Below are 23,187 nucleotides of genomic sequence, written 5' to 3'. Positions count from 1 at the left end.
AAATTTTTACCTTTTTTGGGGGCAAAATTCTGGCATAAAACAAAACAAAACAAAAAGAAATAAATAACTAAATTAATTAATTAATTAATTGATTAATCAAACAAATAATAATAATAAGGAATTTGACTCCTGCTTGATCGCACTCTCTCTGTACAATCATTGTCAATAAACACTAAATATAAATAATATATATAAATAAAAAATAGGAAAAACAGATCTTGAGTAGTAAGAAAAAAATCAAATAAATAAATAAAAATAAATAAATGAATAAAAGAATCAAATAATAATAATAATAAAGAATTGAACCTAAAACTTGTAAGAAAAACCAGAGAAAAAGTCACAATTTTTAAGAATAAAGTTTGAATTCAGAAACAAAAAAAAAGTTCTGAATTGAAACCTGAGATTAAAGTAAAAATATAAACTTTTCTCTCATGATTCTGGCTGTAAAGTCACATTTATTTTTTTAAATAAATTAAATAAATAAATAAACTAATTTATCAATAAAATAATTATAGTGGAAGTAGTAGTAGTAGTAATGATAATAATTATAATAAAAATAAAAATAATAATAATAATCATACAATTGAACCTCAAACTTGTAAGAGAAGCCAGAGAAAAAAATATATATATATTTGAGAATAAAGTTTGAATTCAGTTATTCACTGATTTAAAGTAAAAAGTAAAGCTCTGATTTTGAAACCTAAGATTAAAGTTAGAATATCAACTTTTTCCTCATGATTCTGGCTCTAAAGTCACATTTCTTTTTGAAAAAAATTCAATAAAAATTGTTTCCATATATTTTCCCAAAAGCTAATTTCAGTATCCCTAACGTTTGCTAGTCACTCGAAGGAGAAACAGGACTGAAGGTATGGGCTGTGCTCCCTTTTGGCCTCAAAATCCACATTTGGGTTCCTAAAAAGAGGTCAGGACCCCCTGCGTGGTGACAAAACACTTATAGTGAGGGTCGTAAAAGGCCTTACAAAATCAGCAACGAGCTACATTTGCATTTTCAATCCATAACTGTGAAAACATAAAGAGAATAAAGGTGATTTTTTTTTTTTTTTTTTACAAAAACAAGCAAACAGAAAATGTTTGATATGTTTTTCTTTGTTGAAGACTCAAGATGTGATTAAACCAGGATGAGCACGGGGAATCAGCAGACATGGATTCATTTAGCAAACAGAGCAACATGTGACTGTAGCTGGTCTCCACTAAATTAAATGTCTTCAGCCTTTTTTGACATCGCTATTTTGGGGTCACAATCTAGAAAACCAAAACTTTGACTCTTTAAAATTCCCTTTTAAGAAAGGGATTTATGAGGAAGGAGACTCAGATCTCTAAAGCTTCAACCAGAGCTGGAATAACATCTTTCAAAACCAAATGATTATCAAAGACACAGAGTGAAGAAAAAGGAAAAAGCCGTAAAATCTGAGCAGATTTCAGAGGAACAATCGTGAAGATGGTAACGGAGGATGAGGATGTCAGATTTTTGGTTGCTCTTCTGACCTCGGCAGGCCGCTCACCTTCTTGCCGGCCTTGTTCCCAGGCTGTTTGAACAGCAGCTCCACCAGCCTGGACCCCTTCACCACCGTCCCAATGAAGCTGATCACCTGCTGGGTCCCCTCCACCAGCTTCTCCACCCCATCCAGCCTGCGCCCCTGACTCTCCATACGCTCCCCGACCTTCTCCACGGCCCCACACAGCTCCCTGCACGCCGCCTCCATCCCCGACCCTCGCCTCCCTTCTTCACGTAACGACGCCAGATCCCGACCCATCCCCCTGACCTCCTGGGACAAGCTGTCCAGCCGGGTCAGGACGATCTGCTGCATGTTGAGCAGCCGCTCCATCTGGGAGCTCAGGGAGTCCATGCGGTTCTCCATGCGGTGCAGGGTGCTGTCATGAGAGGGGGACGAGGATGGAGAAGAGGACGGAGAGGACGAGGACTTCTCTGATCCATTAAAAGAGAGCTTCCTTCCTCCTGGTTTCTGACCGTGAAGAGGGTTTGGATCGTAGACTTTGGCCAGAGAGTTGACGAGGCTGGAGTTCATGACTGATTCACAGCAGAGCTCCTCACAAACACAAAAACCTGTGGGTCCCTAAACCATCTCACCGGACTGAGCAGAGCCAGGAGGACACCAGCAGATCTCTCCTTCAACACGGCTGCACACAGAGGAGTTTTAAGAATAGCAAATGGCTGAGCTCCAAATTAAAGTGCAGCCCCCTGCGGACGTCGAGGGGCTGGGTGGGCTGTGATAAGAGCTGGGGGCTCGGGGGTGCAGGCGGGGATTGATGCGTGTTAGGGAGGGGGGATCCTGGAGAGGATCGCTATGTGACATTTGAGCCACTTCAAAAGCTCTCCAGTCAGGTGTTAGAATCCAAAGAATCTGGGACTGAAACATGACGCCGTGAAAACTTAGACAAACAAATAAAATGTGCCGCAGAAGAAGAAAAACGCAGACGCTTTTTCAAGAAGATGAATCCACCAAACTTCATCAAAGTCTGCAGAGAGAAGACTCTTATTTACACACACGGAGGTGTTTTTCTTTACATTGTCTCCCAGCAGGAAGTGGGCTGACAGGTGCGAGCGTGTGCAAGGCTGCAAAAACTTTATTAACCACCGTTAAAGACTCAAGCATTGTGGGTATTTTTGACCCTCGGCAAATGCCAAATGGTTCTCATAAGTGAGTTGTTTTTTCTGCAGAGAATGTGTCAGCAGATTGTTGCATAACAGCACAAACACACAGACGAGCTTCACTAAAGAGGAATATTTAAGGTAATTAGGGTAATATTTACTTTTGTTTACATGATTTAACAAAATATTTGCAGCCTCTGTGTGGAAGCTGTTTGATAAAATTGATATCAGTGAAATCAACCATAGTTCAGCTCGTCTATTTAGACTGAATGAACTCAATTTTGATTTACTAGTGCACATGTAGACTTTATTAGTGAACTAAAAAGTGTCAATAGTATGACCAGTAGACAGAAAAAATGTTCACTAGTACTACCAGTAAGCCTCATATGAAAACAAGGGGGTGGGGAAAAACCCAATTCAGGCTTCCCATTGGCTTTTGAAAATAGAACACCCAATCAGGGAGCTGTATTTGTTGATAATTCCTCCAACTTAATTTGCATTAGGTCTACTTCTAGAGACTCTTTTGGCTTTACTAGTTTTACTAGTAGACGACAAACAGTCTGCTATTACTGCTAGCCTTCCCTTCCCTATTGAAGGTTTTTAGCACACTAGTGTACAAGTAGGGGGGCCTCAGAAACAGTGGCGGCTGCTGGTCAGTCAAAGAGGGGAAGCTCATTTTTTTCGAGCCTACATCATAAATTTGTTTATTTATTTTCACGTAAATTCTACCCTCTGTTCCTTTTCAAGAAAATGATCTGTGACCCTGTCGTACCAACCAGGTGTTTTTTCCAGGGATTTTACCAGTGTTTTCTCAACGACCCGCAGAGCCAGACTGCTTAAACGGCCTTGGCCCATTGTGTTGTGGGTGTAAGACTTCAAACAGGAGAAGCTCCTCTCTACAGAAGATGCTCCGGTGGAGGGTTATACTCCAAGATCGCTGACTGGCTCATTTCACTGTCAATCAAAAAGGGATTCAGCCTCAGACAGATCATCCAATCATCATGCAGAAGCCCAGCGTCCAGACCAGCCCACTGCCTCATAGACCCCCAGAGACGCTGAGCGTCCGATGGGCGAGGACAAAGCCCACAGCGTCCGACTGTGTTAAAGCGCTGAGACGCTGCGGGGATGAATGAGAAGGAGGTGGAGCCAGTTACCTGTGATAGGAGCTGATTCTGAACAAAATATGAAGGAATTCTAGCTCAGATTTAGTCAATAAAAGCAGAACATATCACCACTTTTTTAGGGACATTTTAGGGGAAGCTGAGCTTTCCTTGTAGTCTTAGAGCAATCACCACTGCTGAAAAATTGGAGGGAAGGGAAAAATAGAATCTATTTATTGTTTTTTGTTTTATTTTACTACATTTTTTTATTTTCATGATTTGTCCTAAACATACAACACGTAAAGTACCATGATTGTCCGATTCTCAAGTTTCTGATTGTACCTAACCACAACTTGTGTGACAGCTACAAATTCAGCATAATGATGTCATGATCCGTGTTGACCTGGTGGTTTGCACCTGTTATTAAGCTATTTAACATCAACACTGAATTTTGAGGCTCTTCCCCTGTCTAACTACTGACTACATGTAAGAAAGGAGTATCCCAACAGTCTTGTGTGAGTCTGGCTTTTGTTTATTAATAATTTTCTGTTCTAAACCAATGTAACAATTAATGAAAGTGAATAAAAGTTAGAAAATATATCATTAAAGCCAACATTTCTTTCACTGTTTGGGGGCCTTGGCAAAGTAAAGTTTGGGGACCCCTGTACTGGTAGACAGTTTTTTGTTGAATTTTTTCCCCACCCCTTTATTAGCAAATAAGGCTTACTAGTTGTACTAGTGACACTTTTTGCTTCACTAATTAAGTCTACATGTGCCTCAGTAAACCAAAACTGAGCATATGTACTCTGAAATTGAGCACTAGTAGAGCTAAACTATGGTTGATATCTAATATCATTTTTATGCTCAAACAGCTTTCCATACCCCAGCAAAAAAAAAAAAAAAACTTGCTGGATTTGTCATCTAAATAAATAAAATTCAAAGAGAATTGAAAAAGAAGATCACATTTGTCTCTCATGCTGCAGGTTTTCTTACAAACATTCCCCAAAGAGGAGAAACTGCAGCAATGGAAACTTGGCATCCACTGTTTCCACTGTGTGGAAAGAGTTTGCACCATTCCTGGTTAAGGCGCGCTGTCCGTGCACTGTTAGGACAAGACAACGGAGGAGACAGGAAACAGGTGATGCCTCTGACACCTATGAGGACAGCTGATACGCAGCAGAAGGGGATTGTGGGAGAGGAAGCTTAGCACACGTGTTGCTGCAGAGAATTAAAGGGGGACAAACTGACACAGATACTGTACATGGACACCGCCACATATGTTCTTATTTGTGTGCAGACACAAACGATTGACACGTATTGAGACGTGTCCGAGTGTGCACATTGACCTGGAGCTTTTCCACGTCTCGGTACACCGATATCTGGAGTAGGCAGGGCGACAAAGCGCCGGCGCCTATATACTGGCAGCCATCTGTCAACACCGGAAAAAGCTGACCTATAGTGTGTTTGTCCCTCGCTGTGTTCCCAGCACAGACAGCTCGTCAGCTGTCAGCTTTAACACTCGTGTCCCCAGCGCCAATTGAGCAGAGAAGGTGAGACTGAAAGAGGACACGAGGCCAGTGGAGACAGAGTACAGTACAAAGAGGAAGACCACACCACTGTACAGTGAGGGGACAAAGGAGAGCAGTGATCAGGAGGAGAGGTCTCACACTAACCGGGTTTGTAAACAAAGATGTTACAACTTCATTTGTCAAAGCTTCACTTAACAACAACACCAGAGCTCAGGATTTAAAGGGCCGGTTTGGGGTTTAGTGTCTTGCTTAGGCCTGGGATTGAAAAGAGTGTACACTCATAATCAAAGCACCTAAAGGAACATTCCGCTCAAAATTGGCTTAAACAAATCTTATGAAAGGAAGAAAGAGATATCTACTTCAGACTCATACTCAGCTATTACCAAAATCTGTCGGTGCTGACTCAAGGAAAATAATTTAACTGGAGGGGTGTCAGCGTTTCCTGGTTAATTAGCATAACAGCACAGAAATTTCTGTACAGCTTCTGGTTGTTTTAACTTTGGCGCCCCCTATGGACAAAGGGACAACTGCTATCTTTTTGCTAATTTAGTCTTATGGGTGTGACTTAAGCTTTCTGCAGAAAACAATTATCTTGTGAAAGACTTATCTTGTGTATCACAAATGAACATATATACAGATACTGTACATGAACGCATTTGTTGATATTATCAACATCCACTCTCTTCTGAAGTTGTTGCCTATTTATTTGTTTGGTTGTTTTTATATTTCTTTTCTTTATTTATCCATTTATTAATTACTTTTTTTCTTCTGTGCCAAGTTTGCTGTCAGAGTAAATGGTTCATCATGTTTCACCTGTTTCTGTAGGAAGAAACATACTAAGTGTGAAATGAACCAAGCCTTTAAAAAGTTCAATAAAAACTTAAATGCAAAAAGAAAAAAAGAAAACATTACCATGAAAAGTATTTGAGAGTCTTTTGCAGGGATGGAAAAAGAAAAAAGAAAATCAAAGTAAGCGTCAGTTTTTTGTTTTGTTTTTTGCCAATAGTTGGATTTGATTTGGTGGGTGATAAAATTGGCCTCGTAGTTAAATTTAGTCTGCTTTGTAAATGGTTAAAAACTCCTTATGAGAGCTTTAAAAAATGACTTTTGATGCTTATTTGAAAGCCAGCTGGGTCCTTTTTTAAAGAACCACTTTCAGGAACTTTTGTTTGACTCAGTTTTGACCATAGACTGAATAAAAAATGGACGTAGTCTCGCCGAAGTCATCTGTCTGTTTCTGAAACGGAAAGTGAAGCACATCTGCTATCGCGGCCATATTGGTAGTGGCAAGGTCTTCGCCCACAGCCATAGGGCGCCTGTCGGTCACGTGACCCTCAGCTGTGTCTCTTATTGGGGGAGCTCGTGATCTTAATATCCTCTGAACGGCCAAGTTAGAAAAAAATTCACCCCCCGTACAGTGGGAGCCGATAGTAAAATTAGCGACTCAGACAGGAGACGTTTTTTGAAAACAGCTTTTTTTGGCTTGGTGTGTTTGTGACTTCCGCTACTTCCAGAGTCAGCCTCAAGCGAACACTCGAGAAACAGCAGATTTTAGCACTGTCTCATATTCTTAGACCGGAGGTTGCCGCTTGGTTTTAACGGTACAAAGTGCTACCTGGATCCTTTAGTGCTGATTCAAACCCTCTACACAGGTAAGCCTTTTAACAAATGTTATGAGTTGCTTTCTTTTATCAGTCGAATAATTTAAAAATTGTGAAAAACTGGAGAATAATCTGTATCAGATTTCATCTTCATCTTACCCAAACATCCAGCAGAGGTTTCAGGAGTCTATGGTGACAACAAGAAGATGGAAATAGTCTTGTTTGTGTTACAGGATACAAAGGAGCTAACCAAGGTATCCATTGAAACATTAGGGAACAACATAACAAACGAACAGAAATCAATACACAGATGCCCTTCAATTCATTGCCGAGGTAAAAGGTTACTTTTGTGGGCAGGATTTCTGGATGGAGGGGGTCTTAGGATGGCCCTCTTCAGGTCGGGGAGAGTCTTTGCCCCAAGTGGAGGAATTTAAGCATCTCAGGATTGTCAGACAGATCAGGGCGGCGTTGGCTGTGATGTGGATGCTACCTGTACCTGAATAAGCAATGAAATACGGATGGGTGGGTGGATTTGTAGCACTAAGAACATTTTGACTACTCTTTTTTGTGAACTGTTCCTTTAATCTCCAATAAAACCCATCAAAAATAGCACAGCTTCATCCTTTTACATCCCGTCAGTGACTCACAGAAGCCAAGCCAAGCATTTGGTCCGCGTGCTTTGAATTGGAGACATTTCCACCGCTCTGTGATGCTGAGAAAAGCTATAAACACTTCATGTTATCACCTAATGAAGCTGTTATGGCAAACATCTTGTTGCTTATTTACACATTCAGCCGACATGATGCACCATTAGCATTCATTTGGAGTCATTCATTTCCAGTACTCACTCTCCCTATAGCTCTGTCTGAACCTCTAACAGCTCAGGATGTAAACATCTCACTATGTGTGCGTTTAATGTGCTGCTATGTTCACCACAGACTCGATAACTCCGTTAGTTTGCAGGGACGCTTGTTGAGGATACATGTCCGATGCTGGAAAGAAGGCTGAATGGAAACAGGTAAGTTCTGAGTAATACAACCAAAACAATGAGCTGAAAGGAGCTAAAACAATCTGTACACCTGACAGGTGCCCATCTTTCCCATACACATCAACCCAAAGTTTAAAGTATGGATCATAATTTTTCTTTTAGATGGTCCATTTATGCGTGACAATTGGCTTCAGGTAAAGGCTTTTTCCATCCACCCTGTTTATAATGTCAGCATCATCCATGACTTTCCATACGTTAGAATACAAGACATGATTTTTCCCATTTTCATCTAAATTTGACTTTCGACTATTGCATGTTTTATATGTATGTATTATTAATTTTCATTTTATAATTAGTCCTTATTTTACAGATAATAAAAATAATAAATAGAAATAAAATAAATAATGATAATAAATAATAAAATAATAAGTATAATAATACATATAATAATAATAATAATAATAATAATAATAATAATAATAAATAAATAAATTATAAATAAATAAATAAATAAATAATTATGATAATAATAATAAACTTTATTTTCATAGCCCTTTTCAAAAGAAATGTTACAAAGTGCTGTACAAAATTAAATTCAGTAAGAGTAAATGATCTTTATTATCTTTGGTACAAGTGTAATGGAAATACAAACCAAACACTTCACTAAAGTTTTGTGAGAAAAGCGTCGTTATTAAGACAGGGTTATAAGAAAACATTAATGTTCTGAGCAGCTGAGAAGGAGTTTAAAGATAATGTTCATCTTTGTAAAGTGTATGAATAAAGTTGCAGTTAGTGAAAAGTCATCCCAGCGTCAATCAGCCTCTTATCAGTTGAAGCCATTGATTGTGTATAAATTGCCATAGTCTCTGTGATGTCATCCATTTGTTTCTGATGGAGAGTAATGAAGCCTTTCGTTGACAGTGGCCATATTATCTTCTGCAAAATATACATATTTTTGCGTCACTATTTGTGCAATAATCCATAATTTATGCTTCTATTTTTGAACTATATTCTTAGACAATGTTCATACTTCTATTTATACTTATATTCATTACACTTACTCTTCGTACTTTCTTACATTTGTACATTTTGTAATTTCTTATACCTTATAATTTTATATTTTTTACTTTCAATTTCTAACACTTTGTGAAGGAGTAGCTATTACTAAAAAGCAACTTCATTTAAGTTTGAGCTTCCTGACAAACAGCTACAGGGCGCCAGACCTGTCAGTCACATGAGCTGCAGCTCAGATTGGACAAGTTCATGATCTTAATATCTTCAACACCACTGAGTATAAAATCACCTCCCTGTACGGTGTGTGCCTATGAGCTATTGAGACCCAAGTTGTTTTTTGAACAAGGTTGTAAATATGTTTTTACTGCCTTTTTTTTGTAGATTGGTGTGTATGTGGTTTCAAGTCTTTCTGCAATCAGCCTCAAGTGGACAACTGATGAACTGCGGTTTGCTGCGACAGAGAAATGAGGTATTCAGCCCCGTTAAATCAATAGTTACATTGAATGTGTTTCTGAACCAGACTGTAAACATTTTTTTTTATTGTAGCTGTAAAGATCTGTTTTTGAATTGGTGAGTATGTGGTTTCCAGTAGTTGTGGAGCCAGCCCCTAGTGGACACTTGTGGAACTGCAACATGTTTTTTTCTTTTCTTTCTTTTATTTTTTTACCTGGAATTTTATGGCTTTAAGTAGAGAGGAAAGGACAGTAGATAAAGAAGTTAATTTACTGATAGTGTGGCGAGGCATGCAAGAAGGAGGCCACAGTTTATATTTGATTCAAGGCCACCTGCTGCTCTACATCTTATTCAGTGCACTATTTTTTTTTAATGTAAATGTGTATATATTTTTTTATATATATATTTATGTATTTTACATATTTTATTTATTTTTCTGTACAAAGTTCTTTATTACTATTATAATTATTGATTTATTTATTTATTTATTTTCATACTACTTAAGCTTTATTTTTTCCAATTTTTTTTTTGTAATATTTAGTTTTGGTTTTTTTTCGACAACAATTGTACAGAGACAGTTTGGTCAAATTCCTTGTTTTCTTGAGATACTTGGCAAATGAAGGCCACTCTAATTTTGATTCTGCTTAAGGGCTCACCTCATGGGGCGCGACCTCAACAGTTGGTCCATGTCTGAGCCCCAGCTTTTAACATTTTGGCATGAGGATGCCACTTGGTTGGACTTCTGGATTCACCATAACCATGACCATAAATAGAGACAGAAAGGAACCAGTCACTTTAGGGCAAACTTAAGTTTGTGCAAAATGACTCCAGAGTTCATGACGAACAGGGACCAAGATTCGTTGCAGCACCCATGATGGCGATGCATGCTTGTATGTATGGGAGATGTTCTCCAATTCAAGCTGAGATAAGCTGAGAAGAAGCATAAACTTATGAAATCTTATTTTTAATCACAAGCCAAGATAGCATGTACTGTTTATAGCTACCATGTGTGTATTTTGACAGCGGAGGCAGCATGTGGACATGTTGATGTGGTTAAACAGGATCCACAGAGGGCTTATTCACTGAGCTTCTCAGAGTCCAGTTATTTCTGTGAGCAGCTCTGACAATAACCACTTAAGTATGTGAATTAAAACTCATGACAGACACCTGATGAAGATAAAAACAAATATTTTCCTTACAACACGGGATGAGGGAAGGAGCAGGGTTGATTAGTCTGGGTCTGGTGGTGGTGAGGGCTGAGGGAGGTTTAACTGTACCCTATTGGACAATCTCTGAAATCCCTCCAGAAAAGGTTAACAGTAAACCGAGAGCCGGCGCGGTATAGAGGCAGTGTTTAGGAATGAGACTGACGCAGCCTCGGCGCTCTGACAGCAGCTAATGTTACTCAGCAAGAAGACTCAGACAATACATAATGTTTATTCTAGTGCCGCAGACTGCGCTGTAACTCAATATCACTGTAGTGCAACATGAATGTAAGCGGCTTTATCCCTCAGGAACAATAATAGACGCTGTGACACGCAGCAGCAATGAGACGCAGGGTCGTGGTGGAGCTGTGGCGTGTTGTGGTGAACTCAGGGTCCAGATTCAACGATAGAGAGGCGAGGGCGGTGAGGAGCTCTGGGGTCACTGGGGCTGAACCTCCAATCACACAGGCTGCCCAGGGTCCCTGGCAATAGACCGACAATTTTGGTCCAACTGACAACAGCGCAGTGACAGCTCACTGATCTCAGGTATGTCACGGGGCCCTGGTCCAGCTCTGGGGCCCCTGAATCGTACAGGGTTTCCCCCCCTCAAATAGCATCGCTGCCCACAAAGACCTTATCATACCACGATCATGACTCGCCTCGTTGGCCTCGCTGACACCGAATATAACTGCCTCCAAATTACTACAGAGAGCCTCAGTCAGTTTTTGGAGCCTGTTAGAGTCTACGTCTGGTTTTAGTCGGGCCAAGAAAGTCAAAACACAGAGGAACAGATTATTATCTTTTTCAGAGGTTACAAACTTTGTTTTTCAGAGATAATCCCTTAATCTCAATGAGCTCATGTACCCAGGGATAGATCTGACTGATAAAATCAACAGTATTAGACCTTGCTTTAAACTAAATGTTATCAACAAGAAGGTATTCTGCTCCTTTTCAGGCTTCATATTAACTCTTTGATAGCTCTGGAGTAGCTTTAACTGATTTGGCCAAAAACTTTTTAGAATGCTGTTTCAAATTTCAACAGCTGTCTTGAAAAAACATAAAAAACAAAAACAAAAACAACAAAAAAAAAAAAACCAAACCAAACCAAAACAAAAAAAATTAAAAGAAACAAACAAACAAATCGAATCCAATGTACACAAACATAGAAGTTTTAATGCATTACTTGAAGGAATAAAGAATACCTGACTTTTACAAGTACACATTTGATTACAGTCATCATTGGGCTTCTTTCACTAATAGAAATGTTCCTACTCTGTACAGTAAATACGCGCACATGCAAAATCACAGTCAGATTTAAGATACATGGGCACCAGCTTATTTTGTTTTGACTACCTCACATCAAATTAGTGAATCAAAATAAGTCTAGATTCACAGGTGTGTCATCAAAAATGTGACATTTTAATTTGTACATTGTCATAGTTTGAATTAAGAACAAAGTGTCTAATTTAAGATCCCATACTTTAAGTATAAAGGTGCAAAGGTGTCAGTTTCACGGTGAAATGGTACATTTTTAGTCTATGCACAGTTTTTATCATTGAATTCAATTAAAGGATTTTTTTTCCTATACTAGAAGCATTTTAAATATGTCCTGCATTAAGGTTGCTATGAGGAGGTTCTGTTTTAATTGCTCTCCCTCGCCACCTTGTGGCCCGAAGTCTCCACCCACTGTCCTAAATGACTTTTAGTGAGGCGTGTGTTTGTTTTGGAATTAAATGGAGATCAGATCAAAACAAATTTTCTCTGATCAACACAACTTTTTACTGGATATAACGTGCATAGGTAAGGTATTTATCAGTACAGTTATGTAGTGCTACTGTTTGAAACTTTTCAACAAGCTGGCTATATGTAGTGCTATCGGCAGTCTGATGCTCCGACATATCTGTAGGCTAACGTGACAACAAGCTAACACTGTAAGTTTGTGCAATAGTGTAGTAGCCGGCTAAATTTAACATTAGTAAATCCTGGTTATGTCCTGCCAGCCATCTACCAATCAGAGCTAACGTAACCTCACTCTTCATTTTATTGATAGACTCTCAAGTTTGAACAGACCACTGCAGAATAACTGCTGACTGTGGGTTGGAATCAACATTAGCACTAACAGTTTAGCTCCTTTAGCCTTTAGCTCGTGCTCTATCTCTCTCCTGTTTATCTTCTCTCCTTTTTCTGTCTGACAGTTAGGCCCTAGTATCCACCATCACTACAAAATTAATCACAGAAATCGTTTTCAGCAGAGAAAACACAGGACTCTTAAAATCAGGCATAAATCTAGAAGGAAGACTAGAAACTCCTTACCTAATCCAAATTTACAACTTACAATTTTTAGCTCTTACTTCTTTGGTAAAAATTAATTTTACCAAATATTTTTAGAGGATCATTAATTTTTTTTTTTTTTTTTTTTAGATAGTTGACCTAACTTCGTCAGGCTTACAGTGAACTACTGTATCTGTTTATCCACAACACAATTTCATTTTTAGCTTCAAATCTTACATGTCAATTTTAACTGGTTATTCTTCTTTTTTTCCCCAACAAATTCACATCTTAATTCACCACTTTTTGCTAGATATTTTGATTTTATTTATTCCTTTTTGAGTATCCACAGTTGAACATTTCACTGGAACAGACAAAAGGAACCTAAAATGTTTTCAAACTAACTAATATATTATTTTTTGTCACTAAAATATATATTTTTCTAATGATTGTGAGCTCCACAATCCTACAGAGCTCCTAAAAGCCTCAGAAGTACTTCCTGTCCAGGACCACTTGTTGGAAACAGCTGACCTGCCTCTGACGTCCGACCAATAACTCAAACCAAGGATACTATGTTTTTAAATCTGCTCTGTGAGAGGAACGTAAACACTCTGCATATTTAGGCTCATTTTCCCATAATGCCCTCTGTCAGAGCTGAAACCTCTGACTCAGAGAGTCGAAGACCATACTCTGCAGGTTTATTGAGGTGTAGTATTCAGGGTTAATGTAACTCCACGGCTCTTTTTCCAGCGTTGATGGAGGTCGGATGTCTGGCGGGCGAATGAAAATGGAAACAAGGCTGCACATTATCTCTGCAGCTCCACCTGCTGCTGCTCTATCTGACAAACTTACTCATGCCACCAGCGGCTGATGACAGTTTGTACTTTCACAGTTCAGCTGCTGCGATAACGCTCATTCGCTTCTCTCTCTGTTGTGACCTCGGACTCGGACCAAAATATTCCTTTCATGGAATAGATGTGCAGCCCAACGTCCACAAACTGTGTGTGTGTGTATTTTTGTTTAGGCCGTGCTTGTAAATATGTTACATAAGCTGCTCAAGTATGTGCCCACATTCAAAAATACACGCAGACAAACCAACTTCCCTGTGTTATCCTCTGAGTTTGCTGCTCGCTGTCAGGTGTTACGTAACGTAAAAGACAACTGGGCGTGAAGGAGGATTGAGGATGAACGTTAACCTCTGACCTCCTGAAACGACTGAGAATCCCACCGCCAAAAAAACCCTCTCACAAACTCATTCATGTAAAAACCAGAGGAGCTTAGAGAAGAATTCGAGCAGAGGGAGCTCATCTGTGTCTCTGTGTCAGCGCGATTAGTGGTGTGAGCTCGCCGCCTCGACATTAACCCAGCGGGTAAAGAAACACGCTGTTTCACATATCCTCATGGAGTTTATAAGTAAATTAACTCCACTTTAAGTAAACTCTTTTATAAAGAAGTAAACATGAATAAGTGGAAGAGAATATGCACTTATAAACATGTGTTTCCTGTGAGCACTATTTTATGACGGTAACAAAATCTTCCTGATATTCTAAATGGAAAACTGGGAGTTTTTACAAAATCTGGAGAAACTTCTTTGAGAAATTGATGGACTTTGCTGGGGGCAAGGGTGGGTAACTTTGAAGATACTATGAGGAGGATCTGTTTTAGACTGCAGCGCCACCTTCTGGCCCGGAGTCTGAGGCACACTGTCCTAAAAATCAGACTTTTAACCAGGTGTGTGTTTGTTTTAGAGCCAATTTTCTTTGTTCAAGTCAACTTTATACCGTTACAACACAACCAATGTTGTAGCAGCCAGTTATACGTAGTGCTATCGGCAGTCTGATGCTCCGACGTCTCTGTAGGCTAACGTGACAAGAAGTAAACACCGTTAGTTTGTAAGTACTTTTGTAGCTGTCTAAATTTAATGTTAGTAAATCCTGGTTTTGTCCTGCCAGTCATCTACCAATCAGAGCTAACGTAACCTCACTCTTCATTTTATTGATAGACTCTCAAGTTTGAACAGACCACTGCAGAATAACTGCTGACTGTGGGTTGGAGTCAACATTAGCACAAACAGTTTAGCTCCTTTAGCCTTTAGCTTGTGCTCTATCTCTCTCCTATTTATCTTTCTTCTGCTCTTCTGTCCTTTTTCTGTCTGACAGTTAGGCTCCAGTGTCCACCACCACTATAAAATTAATCACAGAAATTGTTTTTAGCAGAGAAAAACACAGGACTCTTAACTTGGTGTTGTCAAAGAGACTTGGACATATGGATCAGGCATATAATGAGAAGAGACTTAGAAACTCCTTAGAGCCCCTTGAATGGTGGGACACCTAAGAGTTGATAAAGGTAGGCAACTTATTGTTGTGAAACTAGTACTTCTTCAAATCTTTGAGTCTACTTCTGCTGCTGTCCCGGGGCAGTGCTGCACTTCAACTTTCCCAGCATCCACCTGCAGGCGTGTTGATATAGTTCTTGCTGTTATTTGGCGCCATATAAATAAAGATTGATTGACTGTTAATGCATGCTGACTGACTATATTCGATAGTAATGCATGGATGTCCCTCATGTTGGCTATATTTTGCATAACATGTTGGTGCACAGTTAGACAGGCTGCTTTGAAAGACAGTCAATAAGGTGTTATTAGATTAAAAAAAAAAACAGCATCTATGAACATGTAAATGTAGGTCATTGTTAGTTCATTTTTGATTGATGTCATTTCTCTTTTTGCTCTAAATATGTGTTAGCTTGTTGATGTGTTTTTTTTTAAATCCTTTTGTTTGACATTGGCATTTGACATTTATTGACCTTGATTTAACATTGGCGGTGGCATCATGTCTGTGTTAAAAAAACTAACTTCATGCTGATAAAGCTTAGTTTCGATTTGAATTAAAATTTTGAATTTGAAACTTACAAGATTTAAACAGAAGCTGCAGATTGTTGAGTTAAAGATACTAAAACCATTAAAACTAAACAAAAAGGATCAATGTGAGCAATAAAACAGAGGAACTGCCTTCCTTGTTCAATGGAAAACTGTTTTTGCTGCAAGTTTTCCTTTTATGTTTGCATGTTTTTTCTTTATAGATTAAAAAAAGGAAATTAAAAAAAATAAGTTAAATACTTGAACTTATTCTAGTAAATACAACTGATGAAGCTACCTGAATTTAATACTCCTGCGCAAGAAAAAAAAAAACAGCCCAAAAACTAAATCAAAACAGATTAGAGTCCAAATTAGAGTCCAATAAAGTATAAAGGTGTGATGCATTCCTAACAGCTGTCTTCTTCCAGCATCTGTGCGTTTACTTTTTCTGTGAGTTAAACTGGATAGAGCTGCTGCAGGATGAGTCTGACAGTCTCATTAATGCAACAAGAAATTTAGCTGTAGCAATTAAATGATCGACATTCCATGTGATGCAAAACATTTTTTTTTTATAGAAGCAAAAACAAAAATTCCACAGCAGTATTAGGGAGGTTGCACTTCTATCTTTTGACCACTAGGTGTCAGCAGAGCTCCACAGACCCACGAGCTGTCCTCTGACCACAGAGCCTGCTGCTGACCACCTGTGCTAGTGTGTGCGCCTGGAGGAGGGTCACACTCAGCTGTCCTCTGGTCTCTGTGAACCCTGGTCCACTGACCCCTCTCTTGTCAATGATGGACCTGTTTGGTCTACTGTACACGGTGTCAGATCATAAACAGCCTCTGCACCGGCCTGCCAGATGACACTTTATATTGGCTTAAAGTTTAATTCAGATTCATTTCATGCTGCGCTCACTCTCAGACTCTGCACACCACCAGACACAAGCCTTCCAGTCATTATATAAGCTTTCAAATACTATTACAGCACTGTTTTACATCAACCTTTGCTGATAAAGGGATATTCCAGCATTTTTAAAGCAGGGTTTTCAACGATAAACTGGTTTTAAAAACACCACACAAGCCAGGCTTCAGTTTTCTGCAGATGAAGCTGAGTCTGTATTTGCACTGTTTGCAGAAATGCCCTGCTGCATGGTGCATTCGATATGTTAACCTTATCAAAATACACTGTGTTAGCTGCTGCAGGGATGACGAAATGGCAGAATAAGCTGTTTGGTATTGGCAGAGAAGATTTAGCAAATGATTCATGAGCTCAACCCACATACTCATCTCTAAAAATGCATGTTCCTTAAATTTTTGACAACATTTAAAGGATTAAAAAACAGGTTTTAAAACTGTACAAGAAATGATGTACCAAACACAAACTTTCCTACTTCGGCTCAAAATAAAAATGGTTTGTCAGTCACTGTTTGCTCACTGCTCCAGCCGACATCCGTCACTTTAAAGCTACACATCCCAATTTCCATCTCCTGCTTTATGCAAACTATTGTAGTCCACTACTTTAAGAGAAATATCTAATTTATCCAAAACTAACAGGTCTAACTATATTCCCATCATTTAGATTGAGTTACTTCTGTGTCAGGAGCCTGGTTTGCGCCATCGGCGGTAGGAATCAGCAGTGCGTGAGTAATGAGTTATGCAAATGGCTGAAAGTGGACACCAACAGGGAGGCCAGAGGAGTCCAGGCAAAAACAGCACATTCCCCGGTGTCCTCATACCAGAGACAGACAGAGGACGAAGCAGAGAGAGGTGAGGAGCCTAAAAACTGTACGGCAGTTCAATAAGAGCAGGAATAGATTAAAAAGATCCCATAAGGTCTGATTTCTTTAGGTGATAGAGAAATCTGCCTCTTTCTGATGAGGATTTTGAGGACTGAGGATCATACACTGCAAAACCTGAAATAAAAGCAATTGTTAATGTCTAATTTTCTTATTTGTCTAAATATGAGCCAAATTCATATGACAATTTTAAAAATTGTCCAATTTTAAGATCTAAGATCTGAGAAAAAAATTATGCCTGAATTGATTGAAATTAGTTTTAAAAAATCTGCCATTAGAGTGAAAAATGTAATTGTTTAGTGTCTTGTGTTGAAATATTTTTGTTTGTGGGGCCCAGCAAATAGTTCAAACATTAAGTCAAATGTTTGGATTTGCTGTTTTTCTTCATCATTCATGACCTCGGAAGCTGACACCTGCAGCAAAAGCGGCTTATGGTCTGCCACCAATCACAAAGCAACGCCTGCCAATCCAGCAGTGACACATGACACTTTCTCAGTGATACCTACAAATTACTGTGACACCTGACAATCGATTAGTGACAACTGCCAATCTGCCTGCCACACCTACCAGTCCTACAGTGAAACCTGTTATTGCTCAATGAGACCTGCAAACAACACGGCAACAAATGCCAATTGCTAAGTGACACCTCCCAATCGATCGGTGACGCCTGCCACTCGCTCAGTAATGCCTGCCAGCAGCACAGCAACAGGTGCCAAGTGACACCTACCAATCGAATGGTGACACCTGCCAATCATTCAATTGCGTTTGCCAAATGCTCAATGACACCTGCCAATTGAGCAGTGACTCCGACCCATGAATCAGTCACATCGCCAATTGCTCAGTGAGACCTGCAAACAGCACGCAACAAATGCCAATAGCTAAGTGATACCTGTCAATTGATCTGTGTCACCTACCAATCGAATGGTGATACCTGCTAATCAATCTGTCACACCTACCGATCACTTAGTGACACCTGCCAACCACTCAGTGATCCCTGTCACAGCACAGCAACAAATGCCAGGAGCATAGTGACGCCTGCAAATCGATCAGTGACACCTGCCAATCGCTCAGTAAGACCTGCAAACAGCACGGCAACAAATGCCACTTGTTAAGTGACACCTGCCAATCGATCAGTGATCTCTACCAATCACTCTATGATGCTTCCCAATTGATCAGTCACACCTACCAATCACTCAGTGACTGCCAACTGCTCAGGGATGCCTGCCAATCGATTGGTGTCACCTACCATTCACTCTATGACACCTGCCAATTGATCTGTTACATCTACCACTCACTCAGTGACACCTGCCAACCCCTCAGTGATGCCTGCCATCAGCACAGCAACAAATACCAATCGCTCAATGACATCTGCCAGGTTTAAGGATTGGCAGGCATCACTTGGCAACTGAAATGACACACTAATCGATTTGCAGGTGTCACTGAGTGATTGGCAGGTGATGCTAAGTAATTGGTAGCTGCTAACAATGGCATATCTCGAAACACATTTGGATCCTTGTGTCACTTGACATTTGGGTGATTTCAATCTAGGGTTATACAATAACCAGACAAAGATGATATCTTGTCTCATTGCTGATCTTTTTTTGTACATTAAGTTTATTATTATTATTATTATTGTTATTATCATTATTAAGTTTAACCTAACCCCAGTTTAACAGTTTAATCAGTTATTTAGTGTAAATGAAAAGAAAGGCTGTGTTCCTCAGTCAGTCAGCTGGTCTGCTCTAAGCCATTAAGAAGTATCGATGTTAGTTTCAGTCTCTTTCACAACCTGTTTCAAACGCCTCACAGGAGCTTTGAGCTGAGTTTCTTGGACTTTTAAGCTCCTTTAAAGAACTTTTTGGAAAACCAACAGAAGAGCAGGTTGTTAAATTTAAAACTCTAAAAAAGACTGTTTAAGTTGAATAAATCTTTCTTTTTCTAGTTCTTCTGAAAACTTCTGTGATGTTTTCTTTGATCCTTCACATGTAACTATGACCGCCTCCTCGCTGACTCTCACCTCCATCCCTCCTGTATTTATTTGTCTGTGTGCTAATTTAGTCTGAGCTATGTGAGTGTGAGAATCTGAGGCAGGAGGAGCTCTTCTCACATTAGTCGTGCTCACACGCATTAGCACAAGACACAGTTTACTCTTTGGAGGCCTCACACAAAACCAAACAGTCAAAGGCAAACATAGAAATGTGTCACTGGTAGCAGCTTTAAACAACAGCAAACTCAAGGATACAAGGAAAATGTTCTCCATTAGGGGGTGATCTGGGGGAAATATGTCAGGATTATTTCATGGGAGGATGAGGATATAGATTTTTATGGAATATTTTTCATACTCAGGCTATTTTGACCTGCAAACAACATTTTTAACTCCAAATATTTTTAATCCTACACCTTCTAGCAAGAGCTAGGAGATGCTATCGTACTTCATGCGTTTCTTTCTTATAATTCCGTCTGCGCTTTGAGCTCCAAAAAGTGCTCATAAACTCACAAAAAATGGCGCACACCCCACAATCCCAAAAAATGTTGATATGATATCAAACATAACCCCTAACATCCCATAATATGCCCTCTAGCGCCACCTAGGCACTCAGAAACACACTAAAACGCCCCTAGTGGGCGGTAGGAATGTCGTACAGAGATGAAACCAACGCCAAAATGTTCGTCTTAATGAGACGCACAAAAAAGGTAGCAGGTATTTTTCACATATCTCTAACAGAAAGCCAGCAATTTGCTTTTCAAAATAAGATTTTGCCACAGTTTTACACTTTCTGTAAAAAATAAATCTTCCAAGCCATAAGTGGTATTGGCTTGAAATTCGCTTACATGACAGATAAGAACCTGCTCTGCAAAAGTTCTTGTGGAAGATGTTATTTCAGACCCGGTTTTCAAATGGCAAGCCCTCAAAGTCGATGAACCCCACAGAACCCCCTCAGCTCCCTCCATTAAAATACATAGGATTGGAGCCTCCAACTTGTGCAGGCCTCTGCATTTGGGCCTCTAAGCAAAAAAGTAAAACTTGTACAGCTTTAAAAATGATGTGAATGGATTCCTGACAAAATTTCCTACAAAAATATCATAACTATACACAGATTAGGTTAACATTCTGGCCTATATGACGAGTTGTTTCTAAACTTTTGTGAATTTAAATTCTTCCTCTGCGGCTGCAGTTCTGTGATGATGTCACACAGTGATTAGGAGTTCCGTGCAGCTGGTCATGTGACGCAGCAGAGGAAATAATACATGGTATCAACTGTTATAGCACTAAGAGGGCCAGAAGGGGATGAAACCCAAACAGTGGAGGTAACACCTTGACGAAGGAGGGGAAACAGGTTTGACAGATCGGCAGCTTTAATCTCATCTTGTGACCTCTGATGTGAGGGGGTTTGTTTTTGTTTTATCACCTTGGGCAGATCCCAATTAATCCAAATTAACCTGCCTGTTTTATAATCTGCACTTTTTGGGCACACCTTTTTGTCTCTGTTGGCACACAAACAGTTTGAGTCAGCAGAAACGATAAATAGAGTTATAAATCCAGCTGTAATAAGCCCGCTGTCAGCTGAGACAAGAAGACTGAGACCAATAAAAATATGGAGCTGACACCGACGGCCTGTAGCTGCTGAGAGCTCCACGGCTCTCACGCTTTATGAGGAGTCAGTTACATTAGCTCCATGCTGGATCGTGTTTGCCTAATAAACCGGTTTATACTGGACACGGTGTGTGTAGCCTCAGCTGGATGGAGTGAAGGAGTCCAGTGTGTTCACACAGAATGTAGATGTCAGTGCCACTGACGTGTGTGTGTGTGTGTGTGTGACGCTGGAAACATGACGTGATGTTTTCCACTGACTGACCTGAGCTCACACACGAGCTGCAGGTGGGTGACGTGATGCTAAAAGCTACTGTTGTTGCATAACTTTGTCAAAGTTTAAACAGCTGCACATGAACATGATTTATCAATAATGATCGACGTCTCTCTTCGGAGAGACAGAGTACACTTAAAACAATGACAGCTCAACCTCAACTGTGAAACATCTATATTTTTCGTTCCAATAAAACTAATAATCCGTTGATCCAAAGGTAAAGCTTGAGACAACTTGATGCCACACATTGTCTCAAATCAGTCCACAGAAAAGTGTTGATTTCAACATCTGAGATGAATACCAACAATAAAATGCTGATATTAAGACTTTATCATGAATAAAAAAGACAGATTTGAAGTGATTCTTTATAACAAAGTAAAGCTGTACCTTACTGTGAAGGACAAATGTTAATTTGAGGCCTTCATGTTCACGTGTGTCAATTTATTTGAAAAAGAATATTTTTTAAGCTTCATGTCCATGTTTCATGAGATTTAGATGTGAGGTTTTCAAAAACTTATTCCAAAGTTGAGATTTCTCAAATCACAAAGACGTCAAAAGTGAAAGTTTGAGAAATGCTGACTTACGTGCTCATGGAAGTTGTTGCTTATGCATATTGTTCGTGCATAAGATGACGGGCTCAAAGTTTCCTTAGACTTGCTTGTTATTGTAAGGGTTGATTTTATGTTCACTGCTTTTCATCTATATATTTTGTGACCCATTCTCACTACTTCCCAGTCAGTCTATTACTTTTAATATTCTTTTTTCAGTAAAGACAGAGGCCGACAGACTTTTTGAAGAGCAGGGGGAAAAGAAAACGGCACATACAGAGCATTGTCACAACTGAAGATGACATTACGTTTCATGTAGTTTCGAGGACACTTGCCTCCTAAGCGGAAATCAGTGTTTTGCCTTTAAAGAGGGCCCTTACACACGCATTTTGGCAAAAAAGTGGGCAGTTGGAGCGTAGTTGGCCTAGCAGCACAGGTTCACCCCTTGAGCGCACGGCCTGGGTTTGAGTCTGGCCCAAGGCTCTGGAGCCACATACGGTTCTTTCACTCCTTGTGGCTTTTAAAAAAATCATATTGATATAAAGTTGTTGTTTTTTTTGATTAAGGACACTGACAATAAATGTGATGATTTGAAAGTTTGTGCAATTTTTGCTAAATTTTGACATTTGGAATTTTTTTTTGCATTTTTGAAATTAAAGCAAAATTTCAAAAATTTAATCATATTGCAACTTTTGCAAATTTGTCAATCTTTTAAGTTTGATATTACAGCATTTTTTTTTTTCAATTTTACATTTTTTTGGGAAATTTTCAATTTTAATTTTTTTTTTTTGCAAATTCAATTTAAATAAAAAACCAAGACATCACATGTACAATTTAATAAATTCAAAATAACTTCTCATTGTGATAATTATTCACTAGATTTTACCTATGTTTCTAATTTTATACACATTATCATCTTTATTTTGAAAATAAAGTCGATTTTGTGGCTCCAGAATGTCTCCAATCAGGGTGAGCTGAGACAAAATGGCTCTTATGAAAGTTAAGGTTGTAGACCCCTGGTCTAGCCTGTGCCCTGTGTCTCTCCCCACTCTTGTCCCTTTCCTACTATATCCACCCTCCTCTCCCGTCTCATGAAAGTCAGGTAAAGCCCAAAAACTTAAGAAAAAAACAAGAAAGAAAGAAAGTGGGCACTTTGGCGTGCATGTTTTTCAATAATTGAGACACTAGTTGGGGCGATTGCCCCCCCAGACCCCCCTCTGTGCACACCACTGAGCAAAGGTGTAAAGTTACGATCCTTGAATTATTTCCTCAGACATATTCTAATAAATCAAAGCATATAAGTCACTGAAGCAACAGGTACACATGGTTTTAT

At 39.3% G+C, this 23,187-nt stretch overlaps 1 protein-coding gene across 3 annotated transcripts in view; it reads right to left on the bottom strand.

Moving 5' to 3' along the window:
- mylk4b (myosin light chain kinase family, member 4b) overlaps positions 1–23,187 on the bottom strand; it is a 58,905-nt gene that overhangs the window by 15,405 nt on the left and 20,313 nt on the right. The window contains exon 1 of one of the 3 annotated variants that reach the window (XM_074668312.1): positions 1,524–2,087. The exons of the other annotated variants lie outside the window; for them this stretch is intronic. Coding sequence (XP_074524413.1) covers positions 1,524–2,048 — 525 coding nt within the window. The 5' untranslated portion in view covers positions 2,049–2,087. Of the gene's footprint in view, positions 1–1,523; positions 2,088–23,187 lie in introns of those variants that run through there. 3 annotated transcript variants of the gene reach the window in all.

This window comes from Halichoeres trimaculatus, unplaced genomic scaffold (assembly GCF_033239565.1).
Source record: "Halichoeres trimaculatus isolate MK-OKI-2021-1 unplaced genomic scaffold, fHalTri1.1 fHalTri1_scaffold_4, whole genome shotgun sequence".
Classification (NCBI taxonomy): domain Eukaryota; kingdom Metazoa; phylum Chordata; class Actinopteri; order Labriformes; family Labridae; genus Halichoeres; species Halichoeres trimaculatus.
The sequence above is the reverse complement of the archived record's forward strand: the minus strand, read 5'-3'. Positions and strand labels throughout refer to the sequence as shown.